Source organism: Onychostruthus taczanowskii, unplaced genomic scaffold (assembly GCF_017590055.1).
Source record: "Onychostruthus taczanowskii isolate IOZ18803 unplaced genomic scaffold, ASM1759005v1 scaffold24, whole genome shotgun sequence".
NCBI classification, from domain to species: Eukaryota; Metazoa; Chordata; class Aves; order Passeriformes; family Passeridae; genus Onychostruthus; species Onychostruthus taczanowskii.
The window spans coordinates 9,540,600-9,565,407 of record NW_024499684.1 but is presented as its reverse complement, the minus strand read 5'-3'; the positions used below and the strand labels follow the sequence as shown (position 1 = coordinate 9,565,407).

General features: G+C 38.2%; 1 protein-coding gene across 14 annotated transcripts in view; it reads left to right on the top strand.

Annotated features, from left to right (window-relative positions):
• LRCH3 (leucine rich repeats and calponin homology domain containing 3) overlaps window positions 1-24,808 on the top strand; it is a 58,764-nt gene that overhangs the window by 23,741 nt on the left and 10,215 nt on the right. For 3 of the 14 annotated variants that reach the window (XM_041405723.1, XM_041405721.1, XM_041405734.1), the window contains exons 3-20: window positions 232-358; window positions 904-1,009; window positions 1,204-1,340; window positions 2,344-2,453; window positions 6,614-6,707; window positions 7,555-7,675; window positions 10,161-10,309; window positions 11,617-11,693; window positions 14,513-14,605; window positions 15,027-15,078; window positions 15,209-15,349; window positions 16,581-16,628; window positions 17,594-17,647; window positions 20,667-20,747; window positions 22,047-22,118; window positions 22,973-23,021; window positions 23,519-23,632; window positions 24,234-24,352. In XM_041405723.1, the coding sequence (XP_041261657.1) occupies window positions 232-358; window positions 904-1,009; window positions 1,204-1,340; window positions 2,344-2,453; window positions 6,614-6,707; window positions 7,555-7,675; window positions 10,161-10,309; window positions 11,617-11,693; window positions 14,513-14,605; window positions 15,027-15,078; window positions 15,209-15,349; window positions 16,581-16,628; window positions 17,594-17,647; window positions 20,667-20,747; window positions 22,047-22,118; window positions 22,973-23,021; window positions 23,519-23,632; window positions 24,234-24,352 (1,744 nt within the window). The remainder of the gene's footprint in view (window positions 1-231; window positions 359-903; window positions 1,010-1,203; window positions 1,341-2,343; window positions 2,454-6,613; window positions 6,708-7,554; window positions 7,676-10,160; window positions 10,310-11,616; window positions 11,694-14,512; window positions 14,606-15,026; window positions 15,079-15,208; window positions 15,350-16,580; window positions 16,629-17,593; window positions 17,648-20,666; window positions 20,748-22,046; window positions 22,119-22,972; window positions 23,022-23,518; window positions 23,633-24,233; window positions 24,353-24,808) is intronic. The other 11 variants (XM_041405724.1, XM_041405722.1, XM_041405730.1 and 8 more) reach the window with 11 other exon arrangements.

Here is a 24,808-nt window from a genome sequence, read left to right as displayed (position 1 = left end):
ACACTGAGTTCAAAAGCCTCTGATCAGCCTTGATACTTGATATTCAGAGTTTGTTCACACATAACTAGATAAAACAAGTAATGAAGAACAGCCTCATGGAACCACTTTTATAGTAATTACATTACAACTGATTTGGTCACCTAAATGGAGTGTGCTTTTTGTATGTGTCTTTCATTGCATGAATATTTCTCATTAGACTTCTGATTATTTTGTTTTCTTTCTGTCCAAAAGTCGAAACCAGCTTTCAACATTGCCAGTACACCTCTGTAGGTTACCACTAAAAGTTTTGATAGCAAGTAATAATAAGCTGGTTTCAATACCTGAAGAAATTGGACAGCTCAGACAGCTGACAGAGCTTGTGAGTATACAATTGATTTCCAACTACTACTGTTCTGCTCTTGGCCTAATCTCTGTCTGCCACAGTGTTTCTAACTGTATTTACTTTTGTATGGAGGTGTTAGAAAAGGGTTTAAATACTCAGGGATTTTAGAAGAATTTTATGTGAGGGAAAGATGCACTGGAGAGCACATGATCCATGTCAATTCATATGTCTTCCCTATTCTAGAAAGGAAGGCCTGGTAGAATTAGAGTTCTTGCTATGTTTATTTCTGACAGAAAGCTTTTATGTAGTAAATTTGCTGTCTGATATACTATGGAATAATTTTAAATACATTTCTACATCTGAATGCTTAGTCTATTAAAGCTTTTATTTCCCTTTGTGTTTAAAATGAGAACAATGCTTCATGTCAGCAGTGAGATTGAATGAATATACAGATCTGAGGTGTTCTATAAATAGAGCCTGTCTATAAACCTGTCTTTTTTTCTCAGTCCCTAAATACACCTGCATATTTTAGTCAACAGAGACTTAGACAGTGATAACTCATTCTTTGCTCTCCTTTGTAGGATGTGAGCTGTAATGAGATACAGACAATACCTCCACAGATTGGCAATTTGGAGTCCTTGCGAGACCTAAATGTCAGAAGAAATAATTTGGTGCGTTTACCTGAAGGTGAGAAAATGGCTGTCCACTATAACAGCAGAAACACTTCTCTGTTTTCAGTCCCTTTTTCTTCCTCTGAGAGCTAGAAGCAGCATGCTTTAGGCTGAAAAGTATGTGTTTATGTGAAACACATATTTTTGTACCCTTGCTTTTTCTTGCCCTCTTTTAATCTTCTAAATTGTATGTTTGTTTTCTGTCTCCAGAGCTTGCTGAGTTGCCTTTGATTCGATTAGATTTCTCCTGCAATAAAATAACAACAATACCAGTTTGTTATAGGAACCTCAGACATCTTCAGACCATCATGTTAGAAAACAACCCTCTCCAGTCCCCCCCTGCACAGGTAAACTGCAGCTACAAAATCAGATGCCTAGTTCAGCTAACAAGGACAGAACTAAGTTATAAATTGAAGGATTATATTACATACTTGTTATTTAAGAACAAGAGAACTTTAAATACATTCTATTGTATACAAGTGTTAAATATGTAGCACAGCTTGAAAAATCCCTTTTCTTCTTCTTGTATTAATAGTTTCTGCTGTGGAATAGTACAACAAATTTCACTAATGTTGGCTTGAATATTTCTGTTTTCAGCATAGGAGAGAGGAAACTCTGTTAGGCAGGACTAATTTTCTGTCAGTCAAATGTCAAAATTTTGACTGAGGCCTCAGTGCTGCAGTTTGCTGATCCACTTTGCAGCAGAGTACTCAAATTGCCTTTTGAACTAGAAACTGCAATATTGTTAATGACTGATTTGATTTTCAGTGTGGGTGTGCGAGCCCCTAAGTATTACAAGTTCTACTGTGAGCTGCTGCATCAGAGTGAAGAGGGGCACTTGCTGAAACTTGTAGTTTCAGTAGGGTTTTGCTTTTTTGCTGAGGGGCACTTGTAGTTTCAGTAGGGTTTTGCTTTCCTTGTGAAAGCAGAGACAGCTGTTACTGCCTTCATTGACTATAAATTTGAGCTGGCTTTGGCACTCTGCCACTGCCATTCAAATATGGGCATGGGTGGGATGCATCTGTTCTGATGCCAAGAGTATAAATTCTAGTACTTATAAATGCTCATGTCTTGTTTGCATGATGAAATTTCAGCATCCAGCTGACAGAATTGCCTGCAGACCAGGTGTACTTGGAGGACAGTTTCCATTTGTCTACTACAGGCATCCCATGATGCTCCACTATAGCTGTTCCTCTAAAATGCTGTGATATTAGAATAAAAGATACATTGGTTGATGTAAATGTGCTCATTTGTTATTATTCTCAGCTGCATCTTGAATGTCTGTAGTGTACTTTGAAAATATATTGTCAAATGATACTGACTTGATTTTTTTAAATTATTTTTTTAAAGATATGTATAAAAGGAAAAATTCATATATTTAAATACCTGAACATAGAAGCATGCAAGATAGCTCCAGACTTGCCTGATTATGATAGGAGACCCATGGGATTTGGATCATGGTAAGTTTTGCACAAGCCACATTCCCAGTTTTAATGGCATTCAGGAAAATTTTGTCAGTCCACCTTGACTTTATAAAAAAATAAAAAACAGATCAAGGATTCTTCTTTGGCAAGTGCATTAAGGAGGCTTTGAAAAATATTGTTTATGGTATTTCATGGTGCACTCTAGTAAGGTACCAGTGTGTGAGAAGTGGTTCACTGTGAGAAGTGGTTCAAGAGATCAGCTGGGCAGTGTCAGAGCTGATATGCAGTAAATAGAGATTAATAATAAACAATACAGGGGGTATGGTCCCGTGTTGTTAACATCTATGTTCAGTTTACAAGATCTTAATATTTTCCACAGACTTACTGAATAATATCCCAGCTGTGATTTTTAACCTTTTGTACAGAATTTTGTAACGGCTGTGCTCAAACCGCAGGTGTAAATGCTGATCTCCACCCTGTCAGTAAACTGTTATTTCTGGCAAGCTTTAACTTGGCACTGCTGCTTGGCATTGTAACACAAATATTGGAACAGTCAGCCATATCAGCTGCTAAATTAAGATGTCTAGCAAAAAGCAGGAGTTAAGATTTATTTCTGTTATGTGATACAGAAGAAAGGGAGTCAGTGAAGTATGAAACTGAACATATATAAAAATTACTTCAGTCATCTTTGAAGGTAGTAATAATGTGTGGAAGAGTAAGGTGCTGAAGGATGTACTACTGCCTTAGCAGCAATAAAACACAAATCAGGGGGTTTCACAATAAATCATCATGGGTCAGATTTATGAAGAAGAATTTCCATGAGGGACTGACAGACTGATTCCTCATCAGCACTGAATGTCGTAAGTTACTGTTCTAGATGAGGTCAGCATATGAGCATGCCAAGGGTTAATCAGTTTCCAGTACAAGGTGGTACATCTGGTTTCTGCATAATACTGAGGATACTGTCCTTTTCCTGGAAGGAAAAGGCTCTAAATGAGAAAATGTTTAGGTCTGTTTAGCTCTAACATAAGTTTGTTAATTTTTAAGAGAAATTCAAAATCAAGTGGGCTGTATGTTTTTCTGGTTAGTTGTTGTCTGTAGTTGTATATTGCTTTGGAAATTTTCATAAATTGCTTTTGTGAAATGAGAAGAATTAATGTATTTTAATCATAGCTTGAAATTGTCAATGTAAAAACAAGGGCAGAACTAGTTGAGGATGCATTCTCTAGAATTTTTACCAGACTCAGCAGTATGAAATGAGCTTCAACTGGCTTTGCCTTAGCTGTGTTTCTGTACCAAAGAGAAGATAAGAGTTGGTGGTAGAATTATTTGTTATTACTGTGCTGTTTAGGGCATTTAGTGTTGGAGGTAATACCTTCCATCTTCATGTAGCTATGGAAGAACTGTTGGTGAGCAGAGCACATATTAGAAGAAAATTGTGGAATGATCCTGTGAAAGAGAGAATCCTGAGTTAGTATATTTTATGTAATTTGAGATGAAAGAAATAAAATCCTTCAGCTGTCATACAGTTAATATTTCCAGGCAAGGCACAAGAGTTTTGTGTTTGTTATCTTCAAAGGTGACCATTAGAAATATGGTATCAGTCAGTCCATCTAGACTTGTTGCTGGTTTATCTGATCACCTTGGTGTAATGCCATGCAGGTTGAGTGGTAGAAACTCTTAAAGTTCAGGGACATTTGTTTCATGCTGTCAGTTCCATTGCTTCAAACATTTTTAATAGCAAGGCTGTTGGTACTGCTAATAAAACAAGATTCTCTGAAACATCATGGAAGTAAGTGGGTTGGAGGTTCTAGCATGGCTAATTGCTTGTTTTAGCCTTGTCAAATTATATCAAACTGTTTAACCAGAGTGAATCCCTGTATGCTTCAGTCCTTTTCTAAACATAAGCTATGTGAAATTTATCTTGTAGCAAGTTTTGTTCAGCTGCAACAAGCTAGTCTCATTTGCAGCAGTGAAACTCAGAGCAGCTCGGGTTGGTGCTGGAGGGAATGAGATTGAGAGGAGGCAGAGCAGTTAAAGCTGTGTAGCAGTTGCTGGCACATTGGCAAAGTCTGGAGCTAGAAGGTTTAAAATACCAAATACTCATGGATGGACCAGTGTAGTGAATATTTTGGGACTTGGGCAACTGTTCTTGCTTACAGGGGGTAAAGATACAGGTTTTAGTGTGGCATGGAAATGGCAGCAAGTACTGTCTTTCATTGTTGGTCTTAGCAGGCATTTGGCTTCTCATCCTTTGATTTCAAGCCTTACACAGCTTCCTGTAAGCTGTAGTTGCCCCAGAATGCTCTGATCTGTCCAAATGCCTAATGGTTGTTCCTTGTGGCTTGTTGGTCAGGGAGGAATAAAAATCTTACGTCTCAGCTGATTTTAGGATGGCCGCTGTATGATTATAAATGTGTAAGGTGTGTAGCATTGGATAGGTGGGTTTAGTTGTGAGAGCTGGGAAGACAGATAGTGGCTTTCTTGTTAAAAAGGAGAAGTCCTGGACACAGTGTTTATGTATTTTTGAGCTTCCAGCTAACTTTAGTGTTAGATGTCAAGCTTTTCAAATTCTCCAGTTGAAAAGGGAGGCTAAGAGAAAATTTGTATCAAAACACTTCCTCATTTTTGAGCTCCTTAATTTGCAGTAACTGTTCAATTTACAACAGGGTGCTCAGGAGATGCTGAAAATATTGATTAATTTAAAATGGAATTCTACTGCAGATGGATTTTTCTTTGACCCCTGTTTTAAAAATATATGTAAGTTCTATGAACTGTTAGTATAACCATGGTTCTATTGTCAGTTATTCAAATTAGTAGCTCTTTAACTACATTAGGTGACTTTATACTCATTCTTTTTTCTTCCCACCGAGAAGAAGGGAGTCAGTTTTTTCTTTGGCTTTTTTTCTTTCTGATGGTTTATTACCCAGATCATCTTTCTGCTCAAATACAGAGCTGTAAAAGTGGAACTCCTCTGAGTTAATCAAAACTCCATGCAGATGCAAGAGTTTGTCTTTTAGTCTACATCTGCACAGAAGCAGATGCATAGCTTAATGTGTCTCATCTGTAGCCTCCATCCCTCCTGGTACTTCTTTGCTATTTCATGTCTATCTGAAAACTAAACCAGGCCTTGAGAGTAGTCTGTCAGTCTTCTATTAAGATAATAACATTAATACTAATACTAATAATAATGGTAATAATTTGAAAAGAAGTATTTCCTGAAAGTGGAATTTCAGAGGGAGCAGCAACTTGACAGCAATGCTAGTGAGAAAATGACCTGCAATTTAGTTAAGATGGGGTGAAGCAATTAGCTTCCTGAAATTCATTCTTCCTTGTGCATTATGTAGTAATTACTGCTGCAGTTCTCCCTGGGGCATCGAGTGCCAATAGGACAGTTGAGCCATTGTGAAATGCCATCTGCAGTGGATCAGACAAGTCCCATTGTCTCTTTTACTGTAGCTATCTGCAGCAGTTGCCAGAGTTGACATCTGTGATGGCTGTACTGCTGAATTACGTAGTTTCTAAGCCCAGAAATGTAAAGAACTGTATGCCTGTTTGGTTATATGTATTGTAACACTGGGCACATGTCTAATGCTTTTGTCTAGACATGTCCTTGACAAAGCTCTGTAAATGAAAATTGTGCTTCTACAGTTATTACATTATGATGTGTCTGAAACACTGTTCAGCTTACTGCAGTTTTTAATGTAATCATGACACAAGACATTTATGTAATACATGCTACGTACTTTTGAGTAGAAATAGTATATTCTGTATCTTTAGAGATTTTGTACATATTTATGCTTATTTATGTAAAAGTTTGTTTGACATTGGTTTTCAACCAAAAGATATGAGTAGTAGAAAATGAAAGTTTGACTTGCTAAGCAGAGATATATGAGACCAGTTTGCTTTGTCATAATTTCTCTTTGGGAAATGTTTGAAGAGTGGATCTATGCTTTGAATCAGCTTAGCTCTGAAGGCCAGGCAGTGGCAGGTGACAGCTGACTGACAAGGATGGTGAGCTGTCAGCACGTGTCTCCTGCTCTGTTGTAGCGAGTGCAGTGTGAGGTTTTCAGACATGCTGAGCTTGTGAACAAGCTGCAGGTGTGCTTGGTGGCTTATTCTGCTGTTGTTCTGCAATGGCTGAGAGGCTTTTGGTGGTTTTTATATCACAGTAACTCAAACTGTGTGTTTGACAGCCATGAGGAGCTCTATTCCAGTCGTCCATACGGAGCACTCGATTCTGGCTTCAATAGTGTGGACAGCGGAGACAAAAGATGGTCAGGGAATGAAGTAAGTGTTGCAGCTTTATTTTTGCTGAGTGCAGGATTGTACAGTAAAGATAACTAAATGTATGCATCTGGAAGCACATTCCATAGGTAACGTGTGTGCTGGTGTGCAAATTGCCTTGAGCCAATATTACTTGTTTTATTGGAGAAAAAGCAAGGTTAATTTTAAATGGGACAGACCCCAGGCTGGAAGTATTAACAGAAACGTATAAAACAGTGCATGAGAGGTTAATTTACTGGAGCATAAAAAATGAGAAAAATAACGTTCCTCGTTTTAAAAGCTTTGTAACAGTATCAAATTACAATGCTGAGTCAACTGTAATTATTCATGAAAAGTTGATTCAGTAAAATAAATCTGAACATGAAAATTCAGCTTTGGAAATCAGCTGCAAATTTGCCTTCTTCCTTTGTTTAAAACGCTAAAATCTGTTTGCTATTTACAAGCAGGAAAATAGTATCTATTAGCAAAAAGATTGTCAATTATTATTGCCAGGAAGAAGTTCCCTTTTCCTCTTGGAGCAACTAGAAAATAGCCAAGACCTAAAGTCACAATGAGCTATACTCCACACTTTGACTCCTAGCTTGATTTTAGAGAAGGTGCTAGGATTTTCCATCCGGGGATATTTTCAGTCATGTGCAGGTACTGCAATCAAAACTGTAGGCAGCTGATTTCTAAAGAATGCTCAACTATATGTTTTTTAAAAACAATACATTATAGCTTTCTTTTGCTTTAAATTAGTGTTTCGTGGCTGTAAAACAGGGCTATTGAAGTACAAATCAAGAAGTAGTAGATTACAAAATTAGGGTTCTGAAGAACAATGTTTCCAGATTTCACTGTTTGTTTTCCAAAGCCAACAGATGAGTTCTCAGATCTCCCATTACGGGTGGCAGAGTTCACCAAAGAGCAGAGACTGAGAAGAGAGAGTCAGTACCAAGAAAACAGAGGGAGTGCAGTTGTAATTAATGGTGGAGGTAAGTAGTGACCTTTGGCTAACTGTATTTATTGTCATCATTATTAAAGTTCCAGAATTTTTCCTATAGATAGTAGCTTGTTTAAAGAGGAAAAAAAAAACCCAGAAAGATCTAGGTGGAATTACAAAAACTGCATTGTGAAAACTGTAAAAATACTGTTGTTTTAAGGATGTTAAAGGCAAAATCAAATAGCAGCAGAACTGGTATTTTCTTGAAAACTTTTGTCAGCTTTTGCCTATGTCCTATGTTAAAGTCTCAACTGCTTCAAAAGGTATTTTGGAATATTGAATTTCAGTGCATGGAGTTCTGCTCTTTGAGCTTCTGGGGGAAATTTACTGCAGTAGTAAATTGTCAGTACCCTGTGCCGACTGCTGTCAGAACAGGATGAGCAATTTTGTCAGGGAATTTTATATTTCCAGCTGGTGTCTCATTCCAGTTTTAGATATTAATCCAAACTTTAACATCATCCAGGAGGGGCTGGTGGTTGTGAGTAGCAGTGCTTTGTTGTGCTTTCTCATTTGGTGTTGTGCAGTCTCACTGGATCCCCTTCATAGTTGTTCAAGAGGTGATCATGCTTTCCATGTTTCTTGATCTCCAGTCCTCTTCATTTTAACTTCCAGAAATCTGCTTTTACCAGTGTCTCCTTTTGTTTATATGCCTTAATTTTAGCAGTATTTCAGGTTTGTTTTTTCAATCATTCCTTCTTCTCCATTGCTCTGCAGTACTTATTATTAGATCTTATTTGCATATACTTTGATTCTTCTTCTTTGTCAGCTGCTCCCTGTTTTTCATTTTCCCTGATGGCTACAGTTCATTTTTTCTAAGTGTTGCTCTTCACAGTTACATCTAACGACCTATGCCCAGCTCCCAGTTTTTCTTCTCTCTTCCCTCCTCTTCCCATCTTTATATTTTGCCATCTTCTTTTCTTGGTCTTAGTCTTTTGTGCCACAATTTTTTGTTTTCTTTGTCACCTTCTAGAAATATCTGAAACTTTTTAGTTAACTCACACTCTTTCACACATTAATGGGGAAAAAATTCAGTTCAAACAGTTAAATTCTGGCAGTTAGAAGAGTTGAAGACATGGTGACATGGGGAGTGTTGGGCCTTCTTAATAACAGATAGTGCTGCCAGCTCTGCCTCCAAAACTGACTTTATTTTGTTCTTTGGCTTTTGCACACCAGGGATTTCAAAAAGCCTAGCAGACTTTTAAGCTGGAGCACAATCAGTTCATGAGTAGGTGTATCTGCGAGGGGCACAAACCATAGCATGTGGCTGTCAGAGATCCAGATGCATTGCAGTTTTGTGTTCTTAACACAGCTACTAAAATCTTTCACCTTCTTCTGTATTATTGTTGTTATTATCATCATCATTATTTAGTAAGCAAGCCTGGAAAGAAGAGAAATTGGGGGTTTTTGGGTTTTTTTTTTAAGATTTGAAACTGAGATGGAAATGTAATGAAGCCACAGTATATAGGAATGTAGTTTTGGATGATTGTAGTAGCAGAGGGGGTGGCTTTGGCAGTAACAGTTGCTAGATTGTGTGGTGAGGCAAAGAGAAGTCTGTTTTAGACAAGCAGGAAAGGGGCGGGGGAGTAAAGAAGAATGTCTGCAAGAGTCTGGAGCAAGTTTGGGGAGAGTTTTAAGAAAAAAGAAAGCTCTAGTGCTCTGAAAGGGAACTCATGCTTTCCTCTGCATCCCCAGTGTAATATTTTTCACCAGGGGCATTTGCTCAGTGTCATGACTCTCAGAATCCCTGAGCAGAATGTGGAAGAGCAGTGACAAGTGAAAAAATTGCCCTACATAGTATCTCCCACACAAAGAAAAATCAATACCAGCCAAACTGTGCTGTTTCTTGCTGTCATTTCAGTGATTCCTAATTTTTTTCCATTCTTCTTTTAAAATAAAATTGCAGGTGCCTTATATTGTTTTAGAGGAATTTTGTTGTTTTCTGTAGTGTTATTCATTATTTCCACGTACACTTCTTATATTTATTGTATTTGCATCCAGATAACTTAGACATGCTGCTCTCTATTTTGTTGTAGTAGTAACACTAGTAGAAGGATGTGTTATGTGCATTCTGATTTTTCTGACAGAGAACCAAGAGGAATTATTCCAGAATATACACAGGTCATTGTACAGTCTTGATATTAGCTGGAATACTTTGATATATAGTTTTCTGTTTTGAAAAGGAAATCACAGTATTTACTTTTTCAGTCACTGCTGAAGTATTTGCAGCCAGCGGTATAAAACTACCTCCTTGATACACGTTCCTTGTTGCTTTATAAAAGGCATAAATTTTACAATTATTTCAAAATTTGTTGATGTAATGCTAGTGGTCCTGACAAAATCCAGAAGCTTTCAGGCTGAGCTTTCCCAGATGGCAGAAAAAGCAGGACCTTAGCTCCTGACCGTGCTGCACCGTTGGGTTTTGTCCTCTCTCATGGGTTATCTAATTGTGGGTGTTTTCTCTGTGTGTGTTTGTCAAGTGGAACACGATCTCGATCAGATCGACTACATTGACAGCTGTGCCACGGAGGAGGAGGAGGAGGAGGTGAGGCAGCACAAGTGCCAGGACTCAGACAGCCTCAGCTCCCAGTTCATGGCGTACATCGACCAGCGGCGCATCTCCAGCGAGGTGGTGCTTCTCCTTGTGTTCATTCCGTTCACACGCCCCAGCAAAGCCCTTGGGAAAACTCTTGCCTGTTAAGTCGTTTGGATGTTACACTTCTGGAGAGAGTCCTGTAGAAACAGATTTTTAGCCACCTCATGTTTCTTTCTGTGTTCTGTCAGTCTTTATTAATGCCTATGTACACAGTTACACAGGTCAGTGGCTCACTGTACAGACTACGTGAATAACTTGTCTGAAAAAATCTTTGTGGCTGCTCTGCTTCAACAGTAACTGTGGTGCTGTGATTCAGATGTGTCCTTTCAAAGTTCTGTGTGTTTTGAAGCAGAAGGATATTTTCTATTTGAAGAAAGAAAAAAAAAAAAGTGGATCTTCAGCTTTTATGTAGGAACTTGGTCCCTATCTTGTGAACTTTATATTATTGTGTTTTAAATCAGTCACACAAATATGAGTGATGCATTCATTTTGCAAAGCTCAGAAATTCAATATCAGATCACAGAAGCTGAAGCACAGACAGAAGAGCAAAACTTTTCTAAGTCAACTGTAGGCAATGCAACCCAAGGACTCCTTGCTGTAGATAGGGAAAAGGCATTGGTCAGCATCACAGCAGCTATTCCTTGGGGTCTATCTAGACATAAATATTAAATTGCTTTTAGCAGAAGGAGTAGTTTCTCTAAAAAGACCATCCGAAATACTCTACTGTAGGAAGGCTGACTACAATATAGCAGCATGCATGCAGGCTTAAGTGAAAATTGGCAAAATCTTGAAAAGTTTCTGTTTTCTTTTGTTAATGGGTGTCAGTGGAAGTTTTTAAATAACATCAAAGGCAATATGTCTCTGTTCCCAATAGGATAAATTATTTCATTGCTCAAATTAAACCAAAAGTGGTCTTATTAATCCCATGTTTTGCTTTCTTAGTCCTTCTGGGACGTGTCTTTAGAATGCCATAACAGACCTTTATTCTGTATTTTTGAGAATCCAGTCTTCACTGCTCTACACTTGTAGAGTGTATTTACATTTCAACACAAATTTTATACCTACATGAACTTCTCTGCATGATTCTTAATAGAGGTTTTAAATGTCTAAAATTATCAGCATGCATATTTAATCTTGAAACTATTATTTATTTACATTGGAGAAAAAAGAGTGAACTTGCTTGGTTGGAAATGAACATCCCTGACCTGTGTTTTGGGCTTCGTTGTCAGGTGTTTTAAATACCAGTGGTTACAGATGGAGCTCTACAAAGAGATTGTTTGGCATTAATGTACAGTTTTCTGAATAAATTGCTAGCTTAGTCTTTTGGTTTTTTTGCTTAGAGCTCACCAGTAAAGCCTGTATCCATCAGAGAATTTCAGAGAACGGAGGATACAAGACGACATTTACATCAAAACAGGTAAGAATTATTATGGCAACAACAATTTTATCCAAAATTTCATGATGAATGCAGAGCATGTATCTACTGAACATTTTTAGAAAATGGCATTGTTTCCCAGAAGTGTGTATGGCACTTTTCTGATAAGTTATTGCTCCGATTTTTGGAAAATGGCATTGTTTCCTGTTGCTTTCCCAGAAGTGTGTGTGGCACTTTTCTGATAAGTTATTGCTCCAGATTAGGAATTGGAATTCTAATAATGGCAGTGAGCAAAAGGCATAATTGTTCTATGCCAATACTTGACTTAAAATCAGTTGGTTAAAGAAATCTGCATAATTAAAGTGCATGTTTTTAAACTGATTTAATATCTGCTTTTTGTGATTTAATTTGTGCTTTGATTGAATGGCTGATTTAAGCTGTAGTACATAGAGGACAAAAGGGATAAAGGCACTTGCAGGAGGGATAGAGATACTATGGAGTATTTGATGTGCCATGAGGACACATTCTTCGTTGACTCCTGCTGGTTTTGGTTTTGTTGGTATTATAATTATCTCCCAATTATTGGAATGGGAGATTCATTTATTTTTAAAAGTACCTTTCTGGGCCATAATCATGAGCCTACATCAGCAGAAGGGATAGAACAGGAATCAATTCTGAAAACAAGTTGCTTAATTTGATGAAGTATGCCCATGCTCTTTAATGATTACTTTAATGATTATTGGAGAGAGTGCTTATCTGTAAAATAAAGGTCAGAATTGGACAGAGTATCTATGAGGGGTGGTTAGGTTTCTAAAAAGAACTTTGGATGTCTAGTTAAAAAAATAAGCAAATAAAAGATAAAAAAGAAGCAAATTCTTGCAAATGAAAATTGCTAGAACCTTTCTTATACTATTGAAGCATTTCACTATTCTGGGGAGTGACAGTGAATTTGCAGGGACCCCACAGAAAACCAGCCCAGTTGTACTTGGAATGTTTGGGGGTGGGGGGGGAGTGGTGGAAAAGACAACTGCTAGTCCTAAGTATGTCATTACTTATGCTGTCAGTAGAAACCAATTTTTAATGGATTCTAAAATGGTATTGAAAGACAAATGAAACCAAGATTAGTGTATAAATTTTTCCAGAGTTTTGGCAACATTTTAATAGGCATTCTGAAATGTGCAGAAAATGTGCAGATACAGTAGCTGTACTGATACAAGGGGGGTAGCTATTTCAGCATATGCCAGCAGTCCTCATCCTGTCCACAAGTCAGGTATAAAGTGATATAGCAATTCTGCCATGCTCTCCCCCAAAAAGGGGAGTGCTCTTGGTTTGAAAATTAGATTTTTTGCTTTTTTGCTTACTTATTTTTTTATTTGAACATTTGTGGTCAACATGGAAATAATTAAACTTTAGAAACACTGATTTCTGTGATAAATCTGCAGGAAATAGGAGAAGGCTGGTTAGCTGGGGAGAGCTGCTGTTTGCATAGACAGATGTTAATGATAAAGGAAGTTGTAGCTCAGTAAGCTATCCAGTGATTTCAAAATTTAACTTGAGGATAGCAGCAGGTCTCCATGCAGAAGCAGTTAATCAGCAGTCTGAATGAATTGTAGCTTACTGTGCTGCAGCAGAGTGAAATTAAGGCACTAAAACGAGATCATGTTGTTATTGCCTTCAAAATCGTGTAAAAACAGCCATATGACCATGAGTAATTTTTTGTATTTTGAGTTTGTATTAGTCAAATATTTTATTTTGTGGCAACCACAAGCTGTAAAGTGCTTCCACAGTAATTCTGTGCAAATGCCTTGGCAGCCAGCCTCTTCTTTTTCTTTTTTTTTTTCTTTTGCATGCTGGAGCCATTAAAACTCTGAAAGTTGGATGTAACACAGACTTCATCTCAAGAGTACTTATATTAGTTGATTCAATTAAACAAATACAGTTTATGCCTCTGGACAGACTGTGGTGCATTCCTGATGCAACAAAGCTGTGTGTACTCTGCTCTGAACACACTCCTTGGCACTGAGCTGAACCCAGTCCTGTCTGTTCAAAACAGCTCTAAGTAATGGGTTTGTCATGTGCTTCAGTGCTAATTAAAGTAACAGAAGAGACCTGTAACATCTGGGTCTTCCACATCTCATCTCTGTGAGGAAAAGGCCCTAAGTGTGCACCCAGCCAGCTGGACTGACATTTTTTGGAAATGCATGGTGAAGTGTGTCTGTGTTCCATGGCTGCCCCAGGAGCGAAGGTCGCAGAGTTTAGGCTGTCAAGAGTAAGCTCCTTGATTTCCATCAACTTTGTTTCTAGGCAGCAACATGTCAGGGTACATGCTGTAGGCTGTGGACCTTGGGAATTGTTTCAGTGCTAACAGCTGCCTCCTGGCAAGGAACTGACTGCAAAATTTCTCTCTTACTGTTGATATGATGGATATGAGCCAGATGGGTTCTTGTTTACCTTGTGACTTTGAGGGCTTGGGTCACTGGCAGTCACCTGATTGGTGAGGTGAGCAGATTTGTGCTGAAAATACCAAAGGGTCCCGATGTTTAAAATAATTCTGCTCTTTTCAGAGCAGAATAAGGCCTGCAATAACCCAAATATTGTCTTAAAAGAGAGAATCCATCTTTGTGTATTATGAAATCATTGTTAATTCAGCAAGTTACGTGAAATTATAGACTGCAGTTGTGATCTGACTTGGTATCACAATGTGATTTCTTTAGTCCAAATTTCACTTTTGTGATTATCTGAAGCTAATTGTTTGGACATTTCTCTCACAAAAACAATTGTAACCTAGAGTAGAACTAATCTGACAGTAGTCTATATGCATCAGTGGCCAAATCCCCTTCCACCTGATGTCTTACCTGCAGGGATACAGATGAATTACGAAGACCTGAAACTCTAAATTTGATGCAGGACAGAGAGCATCAAGTACTAAGGAGTTATGTGGACAGGACAGAGAGGTAGGGAAAAAGAAATTGAGTGTTTCTGCTGATTTATTTTATTATTTTCCTCTCCTTCAAATAACCATACTTTGCAGTTGTTCCTCTAAATGAGGACCATGTGATTGTTACTCTTGGATCATGGTTTCGTTACTCTTAGAGAATGCATATAAAGTACTGAGTATCTCAATGTAGTAGACCAAGTGTAAGACCCCACTGGTACATCTTGTGCTGTAAAAAAATGTTATTGCAATTCAGGAGAAGAAATGGAAATGACTCACAAAATCTGTCATTCACAGTGTTAAATCATCATCACAGCTGTTAGTAGACAGTTACTCTTCTGATTTCATCAGCTACTTGTGTGTCACTGACAATTCATGTATGCAAAATTTTTGGATTTAAGATTAAAAGTCTACTCACTCTCTGTTTTTGCATTTGTCAGACCCCTGCCTGACTCACCTTATTTTCTCTCGCTATCAAGTCACCACACCCAGGTAACACATAGAATTCGAATTTGAATGAGTTTGATGTAAAACCAAGCTGATGTCACCCACAAGACGTGGGCTGTTCTCCATAGCCCAGGTGCAGCTCTGGCTTCACAGCTGATGGCCTGTTTGGTTGCAGGTGCCCGGCGCAGACTCGGAGCTGCACCGCCGGCACATCGAGCGCACCCGCCGGGAGGCCCAGCTGGCAGCCCTTCAGTACGAGGAGGAGAGGATGAGGACTAAGCAGATTCAGAGAGAAGCTGTCCTGGACTTTGTTAAGGTGCCTCCTTTCAGTACCTACTTCATACTTTATCTTTTCTAAATCCCTTAATTATAACTAATTGCCATGCTAATTACTGCTTGTATGTTACGCTTCTGGCACTTTATAAAGAATTTGGACAAATACCATTTAAATCCATTAAGTGTTGGTGCTGTAGCTTAACACAGGCAAAGCTAGAACTGGGGAGAAAGATGGAAAATTTACCCAAAATGTGATTGTTGCAAAGAATTCTGATTTTTGCATATTTCACCTCATACTTTCAATTTTCATTTGCATAGATGTCACGGGATTGATTGGTTTAAGAAAAAAGAGGCCTTTATCTGAGAAGGAATAGAGGCAGTTTAATTTTGAAGACAAATTTGTCAGGGAGAAAATAATCATACACACAAAAATATAATGCTGCCTGATCTATGGTGCTATTTTGTGATAATAAAATAAGTTAGTTCTGGGTAAAGCATGGGTACAGACCTATAGTACATCAGGCACTCACTCTGAACACTGTGTCTTCACTGTTTCTATCTCTGCACTCATGTCTTCTTAACATACCAATTTATTTATATGATAGCTGATTTAAATTTGTTTTACTGTTTGTTGCTCTGGTCACTTACCTGAATATTACCATCTCAAATTTAAGAAATGTTAAAGTTAATATTTATTTTGGGTTTAGAGTTGTCTGCAGAAAGGCAAAGCATGGTTTATTGCTTATATTTAATATATAAAGTTAGTTTAGAAAAAGGGTGTTCTTAGCTGCCTGTAACTAGGCTTTTCTTTAGCAACAACTATTCTTAGGCCCCTGGCATTATTTTGTGCTAAAGCTGCTTATTAAAAATTCAGCTCAGTCTTTTAGTTAAAGATTAAACTTAAAGGATGCATGTTGTTCATTGATGAATCTCCTGGTTTTTAGTTTGGGTTTGATTTTTGGGTATTTTTCTTCTGTTTCCTTTGTTGTTCATGACCACTTTATTCTCAGCAGTTAAATTCCTCCCCTGAGTTGTATTTTGGGTTTACTATGCATCTTTCATATCCATAATTTTAATTTTTTGTTTGTTTGAATGTGAAATAAAGACTGATTTTTTACTATCAGGGAAGTTTCAGCTCAGTGAACCCAGTGCATGTTCTATTTAAAAAATTGAGACCTGTTTTCAAACACTTTTAAGTTATGCTGCTTTGTTGTGAGCTTTTCTTTCTCTGTGGTATTATTTTAAGTTTTGTTTTTTCTTTTTCTGTGTAGCAAAAAGCCTCCTTAAGTCCTCAGAAACAAAGTCCAATGGATAGTGAGGTAAGAGTCCAATAAGAGCATTAGTAGGGATGTCAGCACTTAAATTCCTAGCTCTCTGTCAGAGTTATTTTGCTCATTGTGGAAAATACCTCAAAACTGGGTTATAGCATAGCTTTTTCACATATTTTTAAGCCTTGGGTTGGTTTTTTTAATGTATTTTCTTGTGTTCGTGTAGTTTGCCTGTCCAAGTGTGTTGTTTTATTGTTTTTTGTATGTTTTCCTATGTTCTCTGCAGAAAATACATTTCTTATTCTATTCTAACCTGCTCCTTGTGAGCACTGCAGTTTATATTCTAACAGGAGTGTTCAGTCAAGTTACAGTGTTACAATCATCCTTCACAAATCAGTTTTCTCACAGTTTTCTGTTATTAGATCACCAGTTGTCCCAGAAATATTAAGCTTTAGAATTCTGAGGGTTGTCAGAAAAATGAATAATTTTTTTAAAGTTTTTTTTCTACTATAGTTTTGCAGTAATGTAGTATTTATAATGAAAACTAGGTAGTGTTAATCAGGTCAAAACTTTTAATATTATAACAAATATGACCGTTCTTTAGCAGCATTTTCCAACTAACTCTTTTTGTTAGAAAATTACCAAAACATGGGGTAATTGAAATAGTTTTTTTGCTGTTTTTTTTTTCTTAATGTTTTTCTGTTCTTAATTTATTCTTTTAAAAGGCCCTTTGTTCTACCAGAGTCAGCACTGTGAATGCATAGTGTTCTGTATTTGCTTGACACAACACAGAAAGCAGAATAATTGATTCCTTAAGTAATACAACTGCACTGTAATTCCTGGGTCGTGAGGCTGTGTATTCCTACAGAGTTACAGACACTTCATGGATTGTTTTAAAGAGCCTCACAGTGCTATAAGCAAGCAGTACATGTTCCAAAATGTCTGTCTGTTCACATACCGTGTGTTTCTGACATTGTGTGTGTTTCTGACGTTGCTCCATCTCTCCCACCTCCCAGTGTCCCTTTCCATCCAGAAGGTCTCAGCATACTGATGATAGTGCCTTGTTAGTGGTAAGATCCTGCACGTAATGGCCTTTTTCTGTGGCAGATTCTAGAGCATAGAAATGACAACATGTTATGATTGTCTCAGATTAGACCAACTGTTTTAGAGCTAATCTAAATAGCATAAAACATGACCATCTCCTTTGAAAAGTAGCTTAGCTGTGGAGTATGATGTTATGAATATGTTGACACTTTTGCTGTCATACATTTGCCAATAATACCATGATGTTTTGCACAAAATAATTAAAGCTTATATTTTGTTTGAGAGGAGAAGAAAATTACTGATAGTAAAGAACAGTTTCTAAAATGAAAAATTCACCTCTAACTGTTCTAGTTTGATTTCTTCTCCATTTAGCTTGCTTCCTAATTGATGTGCTCTTCAGTGTCAAGGAAGCGATTTTACTGCTTAGTACAGCCTTCTGCTTTAACTTGTCTGTGTCCTGCACGTGGGGGTTAGAAATACTTGGCACAAGAAAAAAGTGTTCTATTTATGAATGCTACAAATCATTAAATACTCCTCATACAGTTTTATTGTTTATTAGTGCAAATGTCTTAAAAATAATCTATTTTAAACACTTATCAAAAATAAAAATAAGTGTGCACATATTTCATGTTTTATGCTATTTCTTCCTTTGTGGCATCTAAACAATGTAGCATAACTAAAAAATCTAATTAATATCATAATCCATGTCTAGAAAATTTAAAATACACCTGATTTGTCTGCTGTTGCATGACTGCATGCCTAGAATTTATTTTCTTGATTTATGTGCTTCCATTATCTGCCTAAATTTTCTGTAGGCAGTGCTCTTGGTTAGAGTGTCTCTCTCCTGAATGTGGTTAAGGTATTTACTGTATCTTCGTTCAGACTTTTTGGGTTTTCTGCTTTTGTAAGACTACCACTTTTTGGGTGAGAAAGAAAGCTTAAAATGTTAGACAGAAATTTAATTATCATGTGGCTAGAGAAATCACTATCAATGAGCATATTAAAATGTGCTTTCATAGTTAGGTCCTAAAAAGCAGGAGAACAGTGGTAGTTTGGATTGAGATGATTCTCTGTTGTCAGTGATTTTGTCTTTGGAACATATTTGAAGACACCTGTAGGAACCCGATTTCTATTTGATTTTGTGATCACATGACTTTTGTTGTAAACCAAGATACAGAATTTTCTGAGACTACATTGAAACTGGCTTCCATTGTTATTGGTTTCCTTTCTTCTCTTTAACCAAGTTGCATCCTTTTACTTCACAAAAAGAGTGACCAGGCTGGTAAGGAAGGACTGAAAGCTGTATTTTCTCTGTTCATTTTTCTTTTGGTTCCTCACATTTTTCAGCAGCACTAAATTATAATAGTGTCTGAAATGCTGATGTGTCTGATCTGTAGCTCTCTTCTGTTGTGGAAATCCATGCTCTGCCTAATGGTCACATATGCCAGGGCAGCTGTTTCTGGCTATTACTATAACTGAAACATTAGGCCCATACTGGCTCATGAATTTATACCATCTTTTGTTTACACAAATGTATTTTATATGGTAAAAACTTGTTCAACATCAAGGAAATGGTCGTCAGTTTGCATTTTAAAAATATAAGAGTTCGCATTGCTTTTACCTTTTCATACTCTATTGTATTTCATTTGACATTTTCCCTATCCTTATGGGTTTGAAATTTAGCTAGGTCTAATTTCTGATGACATAAGGACAAGCTTTTAAAAGTACTAAATCTAATAAGTAGTTAGAAAGCAAGTAAAAAGCAAATAAAATAGAGCTTTTATTTTACTACTTTGCTCATCTGGCATTGTTACTGCTTTAACAAAAAATTTCAGTTGTGAATCTCCTTTTTAAAATCTTTGGTATTTCTTTTGGTCATCTTGTTGCTGTTGTTAATCACTAATTAAAATTAAAATGTGTTCATGTTGCACAGGTTACTCTGACCATTTCCTTCTGTTTATAAACAATGTCAGGACAGTTGGTTTGAAGTCCCAGAATGATTGCCCATACCTTCTGTGAATGTTAATATTTCCCTTTAGCTGTAGTTCCTCCTGCACCCCTGTGATTTGGAGTCTGGCTGTAGAACTTCATTACACACTGTGGTGGATTTCTTTGGGTCAGCCTGTGATAGATAACCAGACTAAAATGTTGTTGAAGAAATGTAATCACTGGCCTCTCTGAAAAAATAAAAGTTTTATGTTAGTCAGAAGCTCTTGCTGTTCTGACAAAGATCGTTCCATCTCTTACAACGGAGATTACTTTTAGAGCTGGTATCAAGCTTTCAGACTTGACTAATGACTTGGCTTCAGCCTTCATTGCTTCTAAATCTCATTTTTCTCTAAATAGGTTCTTGTTTTCTCTTACACTGTCTCTTACAACATTGGTAGTGTCGAAGGGGGAAAAAAACCCCAAAACATCCTCTCTAACTGCTGCTCAATTTCTCTGTTGTGAAGCCCACAAGGTACTTCAGAAGCATCAGGCAGCTGCTGTGACCTCATTCCTCTCACAACCTTTGTGTCATTGCTGCCTTATGTTCCCTTCCTTGTGTTGTTTTCTTGTTGTGGTCTCAAATGCGACCTGAGTCTGTCATATTACTGTTAGCACATAAATTTCTGAAACATTTGAAGTTAAGACTTTGTTTAAGTTAAGCACCAGAGTGTTACAAATAATAATGGTATGGATAAAGTAAGCAGGACTTGGCTTATGCAGACTTGTACCCTGGAGTTTTCTGTCAGACCGTTGGCATTTGTTTGTGTATTCAAATGTTTAATAACCAAATTCTCTTAAAATATCCTTATTTGGCTCATGCAGAGTTCTGGTTGGGCTCTCCTTTGGCACTCCCTGTATCTGCAGTTGTTTCTGGCACAGGGAAATTTTTGTGACTTCAGTGCTAGACCTAAAGACTGCGTGCAGCATGTGCAGAGGGTGGTGTAAGTCTGAGCTGCAGCATCCTGGCTCCTTCAGTGTTGTGGCTGCCTTTTCTCACAGTCGTTCTTTGCATCACTTCTTCCTTTCTTCCCTCTCTTTCCTTACTGTCCCTGACAGAATGGCTTTGAGCCTCTCTCTGTGTTTGAGATTGACAATAACACCAATACCATTAAAAGGAGGCCAGGCACTCGCAAGCAGGTGAAGAGCATGCGGTGTGTGGTGTTGTGATTGTCCCTCCCTGTGCTGTGCTGTGTCCCCTTCCCTGTGCCCGCTGCTGGGTGCATAGTGTTAGTCTGTGTCGAGCGTGCCCTGCTCTTTTCATTCAGGAATAAGCAGATACAATGATGTTACAGAGCATCTAGTTCTGGCTGATTTTAATGTTCTCATGTGCTAGCTAATGCGTTGTCGAAGTGAAGTGATATTTGAAACTCTTAAAAAATAAAAATTTAAAAACCACCATTTTGGTTCTGCCCTGCTCTGGAGCAAGAGGCAATCTTGAGGACTAGCTGTAAGTCTGTACAGGACCTAAAAACATTTGTGTTTAAGGCTTGCCCTGAGTGTAAACCTCCCCTTCTGGTCCTTCTGGCTCTGCTGTCCTGAAGTGGCAGAAAAGTTGCAAATGTTTTGAAAACTAACTCCCAAATATTTTGAAAACTAACTCTTTCAGTACCTGTAGAGTTTCTAGGTGTCATTTGATGCTCTTTCCTGTGCTGAACTGTAACTTTGCTATTTGAATGCTGTTTCAGAAAGCATAGGGAGCCATTCAGTCCTCAAATGTTAAAGTTCTGATGGTGCTTTCAGTGAGACATAGGATTTGGCCTTCTTGATCCACCTGTCAGTGGCAGATGGGCACAACTACAGCCCCTGTTCTATAAACAGGAAAAGTTATTTATTTGGCTGGTTTTGATATTGGTCATAATTGAAATGGGACTGCACTTTATTTGTGGCAACACTGTAAATCCTGACACTGACATCTTCCACAAGAGTGAGATTCTACCCACAGAATCTCATCTACTTTGTGTGTAATCACAAGGACCAGTCGTTAGTGTTTGTGGCAGGTACAAAGTGTGTATTACTGAGCCTCTTGTACTTGGGTTTCCCTGGTTTTTCAGACATGCATAACATCCTCAAAACACTAAAAAGAGAGCTATTTATTTTTAATGATGGCCTAGAATGGACTGTTGTAGGGTAAAATTTCTTTTTGTCTGATGGCATAGGTGTTACTAAAGAAGTTTTTGCCTCACTTGATGTCCTTAATTCTGTTTTTAATGTTACTGTATTATATGTAAAAGAAGTACTGTACCTCCCAGAAAGTTCAGGAGGGTAGGAAGTAACTAACTAAACTATAGTTCAGCAAGTGTTGCTTGATGTGTTGCTTGTTGAGTGTTTCTAAGAATGTGATTGTGATCACCTCTTCATTTTTACTTCCACCTTTGTGTACGACCTGTCAGCTACTCACTAACTCTGCTACTGCCTTCTCTTTCTTTCTGCATTCAGTCACTCTCAGGGTTGAACCAAGAAAGCTGTGCTACTACCCTGCCTAGTGCCTCTGCCTTCAGTCCTGTCAAGGTATCTCTTGCTATTATCATTCACCACTAGAGCCAACAAAAAAATCTCGGATCCACACATCAGTTTAAACAGGTGTTAGTCTGTCAGCATCTAATCAAAAGTTCAGGTAGGGTATGAACCTGGTTCACCTGATTAAACTGTAGTATGTATTACCTCATCTTAGCTTTAGGCTGTGTCTGCAGGAGGCCTGATCTGTAAAACATGGTAACTAGTCTCTGCTCAAGGGGTTCTTGGTTGTCTTTGATGTTGCTTTTTCTGTCCAAGATCATTTACTCTTGATCAAGTTGAGTTCATCAAAAGTACACTTGTATTCTTTGCCTGTTTCTTTTCTGTGGAAGCTGCTGTGCTGAATTCATTCCTCACAAGAATCCATTAGTCTGTGTAAGCACTGTGATGAAACCACAGTGTGTTTCACTGGGGACAGATGTTCAGTAAGTAGCAGTTCTGCTTTAGCAAAGGTGTCAAAGAGGAGTATCCTTGTCAGGGCTGCTGACATTGCCAGTTCTGCATGTTGCTTAATACCTGGTTTTTGCTGTCCCCTTTGCAAAGTGTACCTCTCAGTTTGGGTTGGAAGGAAGAGTTAACAATGATCTGTCATTGCATAGTCAGTGCTGTTTCATCATTATTTTTCCTAAGGAAAAAGAGCAGTTGTGTCATTTCTGTAAAAGAAAAAAACTTAGTCTCTGCAGAGATAAGACTTGGGAAACAACATACAGTGGTTTTTCTTATTTCTGGTTATTTTTCTGAAACACATTTAGATGGATGGAGCTTTTCTTAAAACACAGCAAATTAAAATGTAGTCAAAGCTTTTCCAGGTTAGGACCATTCATACTCTTCTGCTTTTTTGTTCACAGAGTGATGACAGATCTACCATCTCCCCTGGCTCACCTACCGCTCAGACAGGTAACAGGGACAGGAAAAAATTTCTGAAAAATAAGATTAAAATGCCTGCTTGCTTATTTGTCCTATGAAGAAAGGGGAGCATCTGTTCCCACCTCTGTCTGTGGCACTGCTGTGTTAGAGAATTTACCCAGTTACTTGGGTCCCCTTAGAAAAACACAAGGGAAGAGACAAAAGGGATGAACCGTGTCCCTAGGCAGGGCACAGGGTTTGGCTGGTTTGGGCCTTCATAGAGGCTTTGGCACACAGATGCATTCAGCAAGAGTCAGAACAGTTGCTGGAATTGGTATGTGGAATGTGCTTTGCATGCAAGTGTCCTTGGAAGTGCCTTTTCCTGCTCTGCTTTTATCATGCATGGCTATAATTTATTTTGTCATCATTACATTAAATTTTTTTGTTTGTTCTTTTTAATTACCACATTGCTGTACCCATTTCCTATTTAAATGCTAACCATTTCCTTCTTCCTCCTTCCTTTCCTGTGCCTTTCCACATTTGTTTAGTCCACCTTTCCCCTCCATATCCTGGCCATGCAGCCCCGCCTTCCTATAGAAACCCTTCCCAGCGACCTGAGAGTTTCCTTTTCCGAACAGCTGTCAGGGATGGAGCCAAGAAAGGTAGGTTATATAGCTCAGAAATCAGCTGGTTTTGCTACCTTATATTGACATCTGCATTACCTGGGGTTTGCAGTGTTTAGTTACTTCAGGTCTTTATCATCAAACTACTTTCAGAATTCCATTTGTAGAGAGATGACGTCAGATATGTTGTGAACAAACAAGAGTTTTATTTGGAGCTGCCCAATATTCTTTTGTCATACCTGTACAAGTGTGAGAATTTGCTCATCTTGGTCTGGACTTACACCTTTGCTGCACAAACCTTCAACAACTTGATAATTCTTGCATTGCCCAGTAGCCTGTAACAGAATTGCAGTTTCTGGAGAAAGACAGAACCGTTTCAACATACTGCATGTGGCAGAACTTTGTCGTCATTTGTGCACGACTCTTATCCAACAGAAAGATCAGAATCTAAACAGTAAGGGAATTGTGTTGACATCTCATTTAGGTTGGTAGACCATTAGTTTGATCAATAATCAAAGGTAAGAAAGAGATCTGTGAAAAGGAATGTCATGTTCCCATTCTAGAACTTTGTGTGCAGTAGCAAACAACACAAAGCCAAACTGTGCTTAGTTATTTTCTTTCCTTCATGCTGCTGTTTTAGCTGTTGCTTCATCCTCTACCTGTGCCTTGTCTCCTGCTAATGATTCTGCAGACCCTCGAGTGAGACAAAACTCCAAGCAGCGGGAGGAGGAGCTGGAGCTGATCGAGCAGCTGCGCAAGGTCAGTGCTGCCAGGAGCCAGAACGTGAACCTAGCAGGAAATGCGCTTTGTGACCCTGCTAAATCTGCCTCTGTCTTACGGGACAGTTCACTGAACCAGTATGGGGCACAGTTGACCAAAATGAAATGTGTGGTACAGTCTATGCACTTCTTTCAGATGGGTGCAGTGGTGTTCACTTGGTTGTTTGTGGTAGGTAAAGTCAGCTTCAAATTCTGTGTAATAAACTATGTCAAGTCCTGCTCTTAAATGTCCAGTGAGCTCTGATTTTATGTGTGCTTCCCTTCTTCCTTATCAGCTTTCACACTTGTAAGGAGCTCCCTGGAAAGTTGCCTTTACTGTCTCCTTTTAATGTCTTTTTTTAAATTCTTTTTTGCTATAAAGCTGACAGATGAGCAGATGGAGTGCAGAGACTGCTGCCAGTCATGCTGCCATCATGGTTTCCTCATGTGCTCTAGA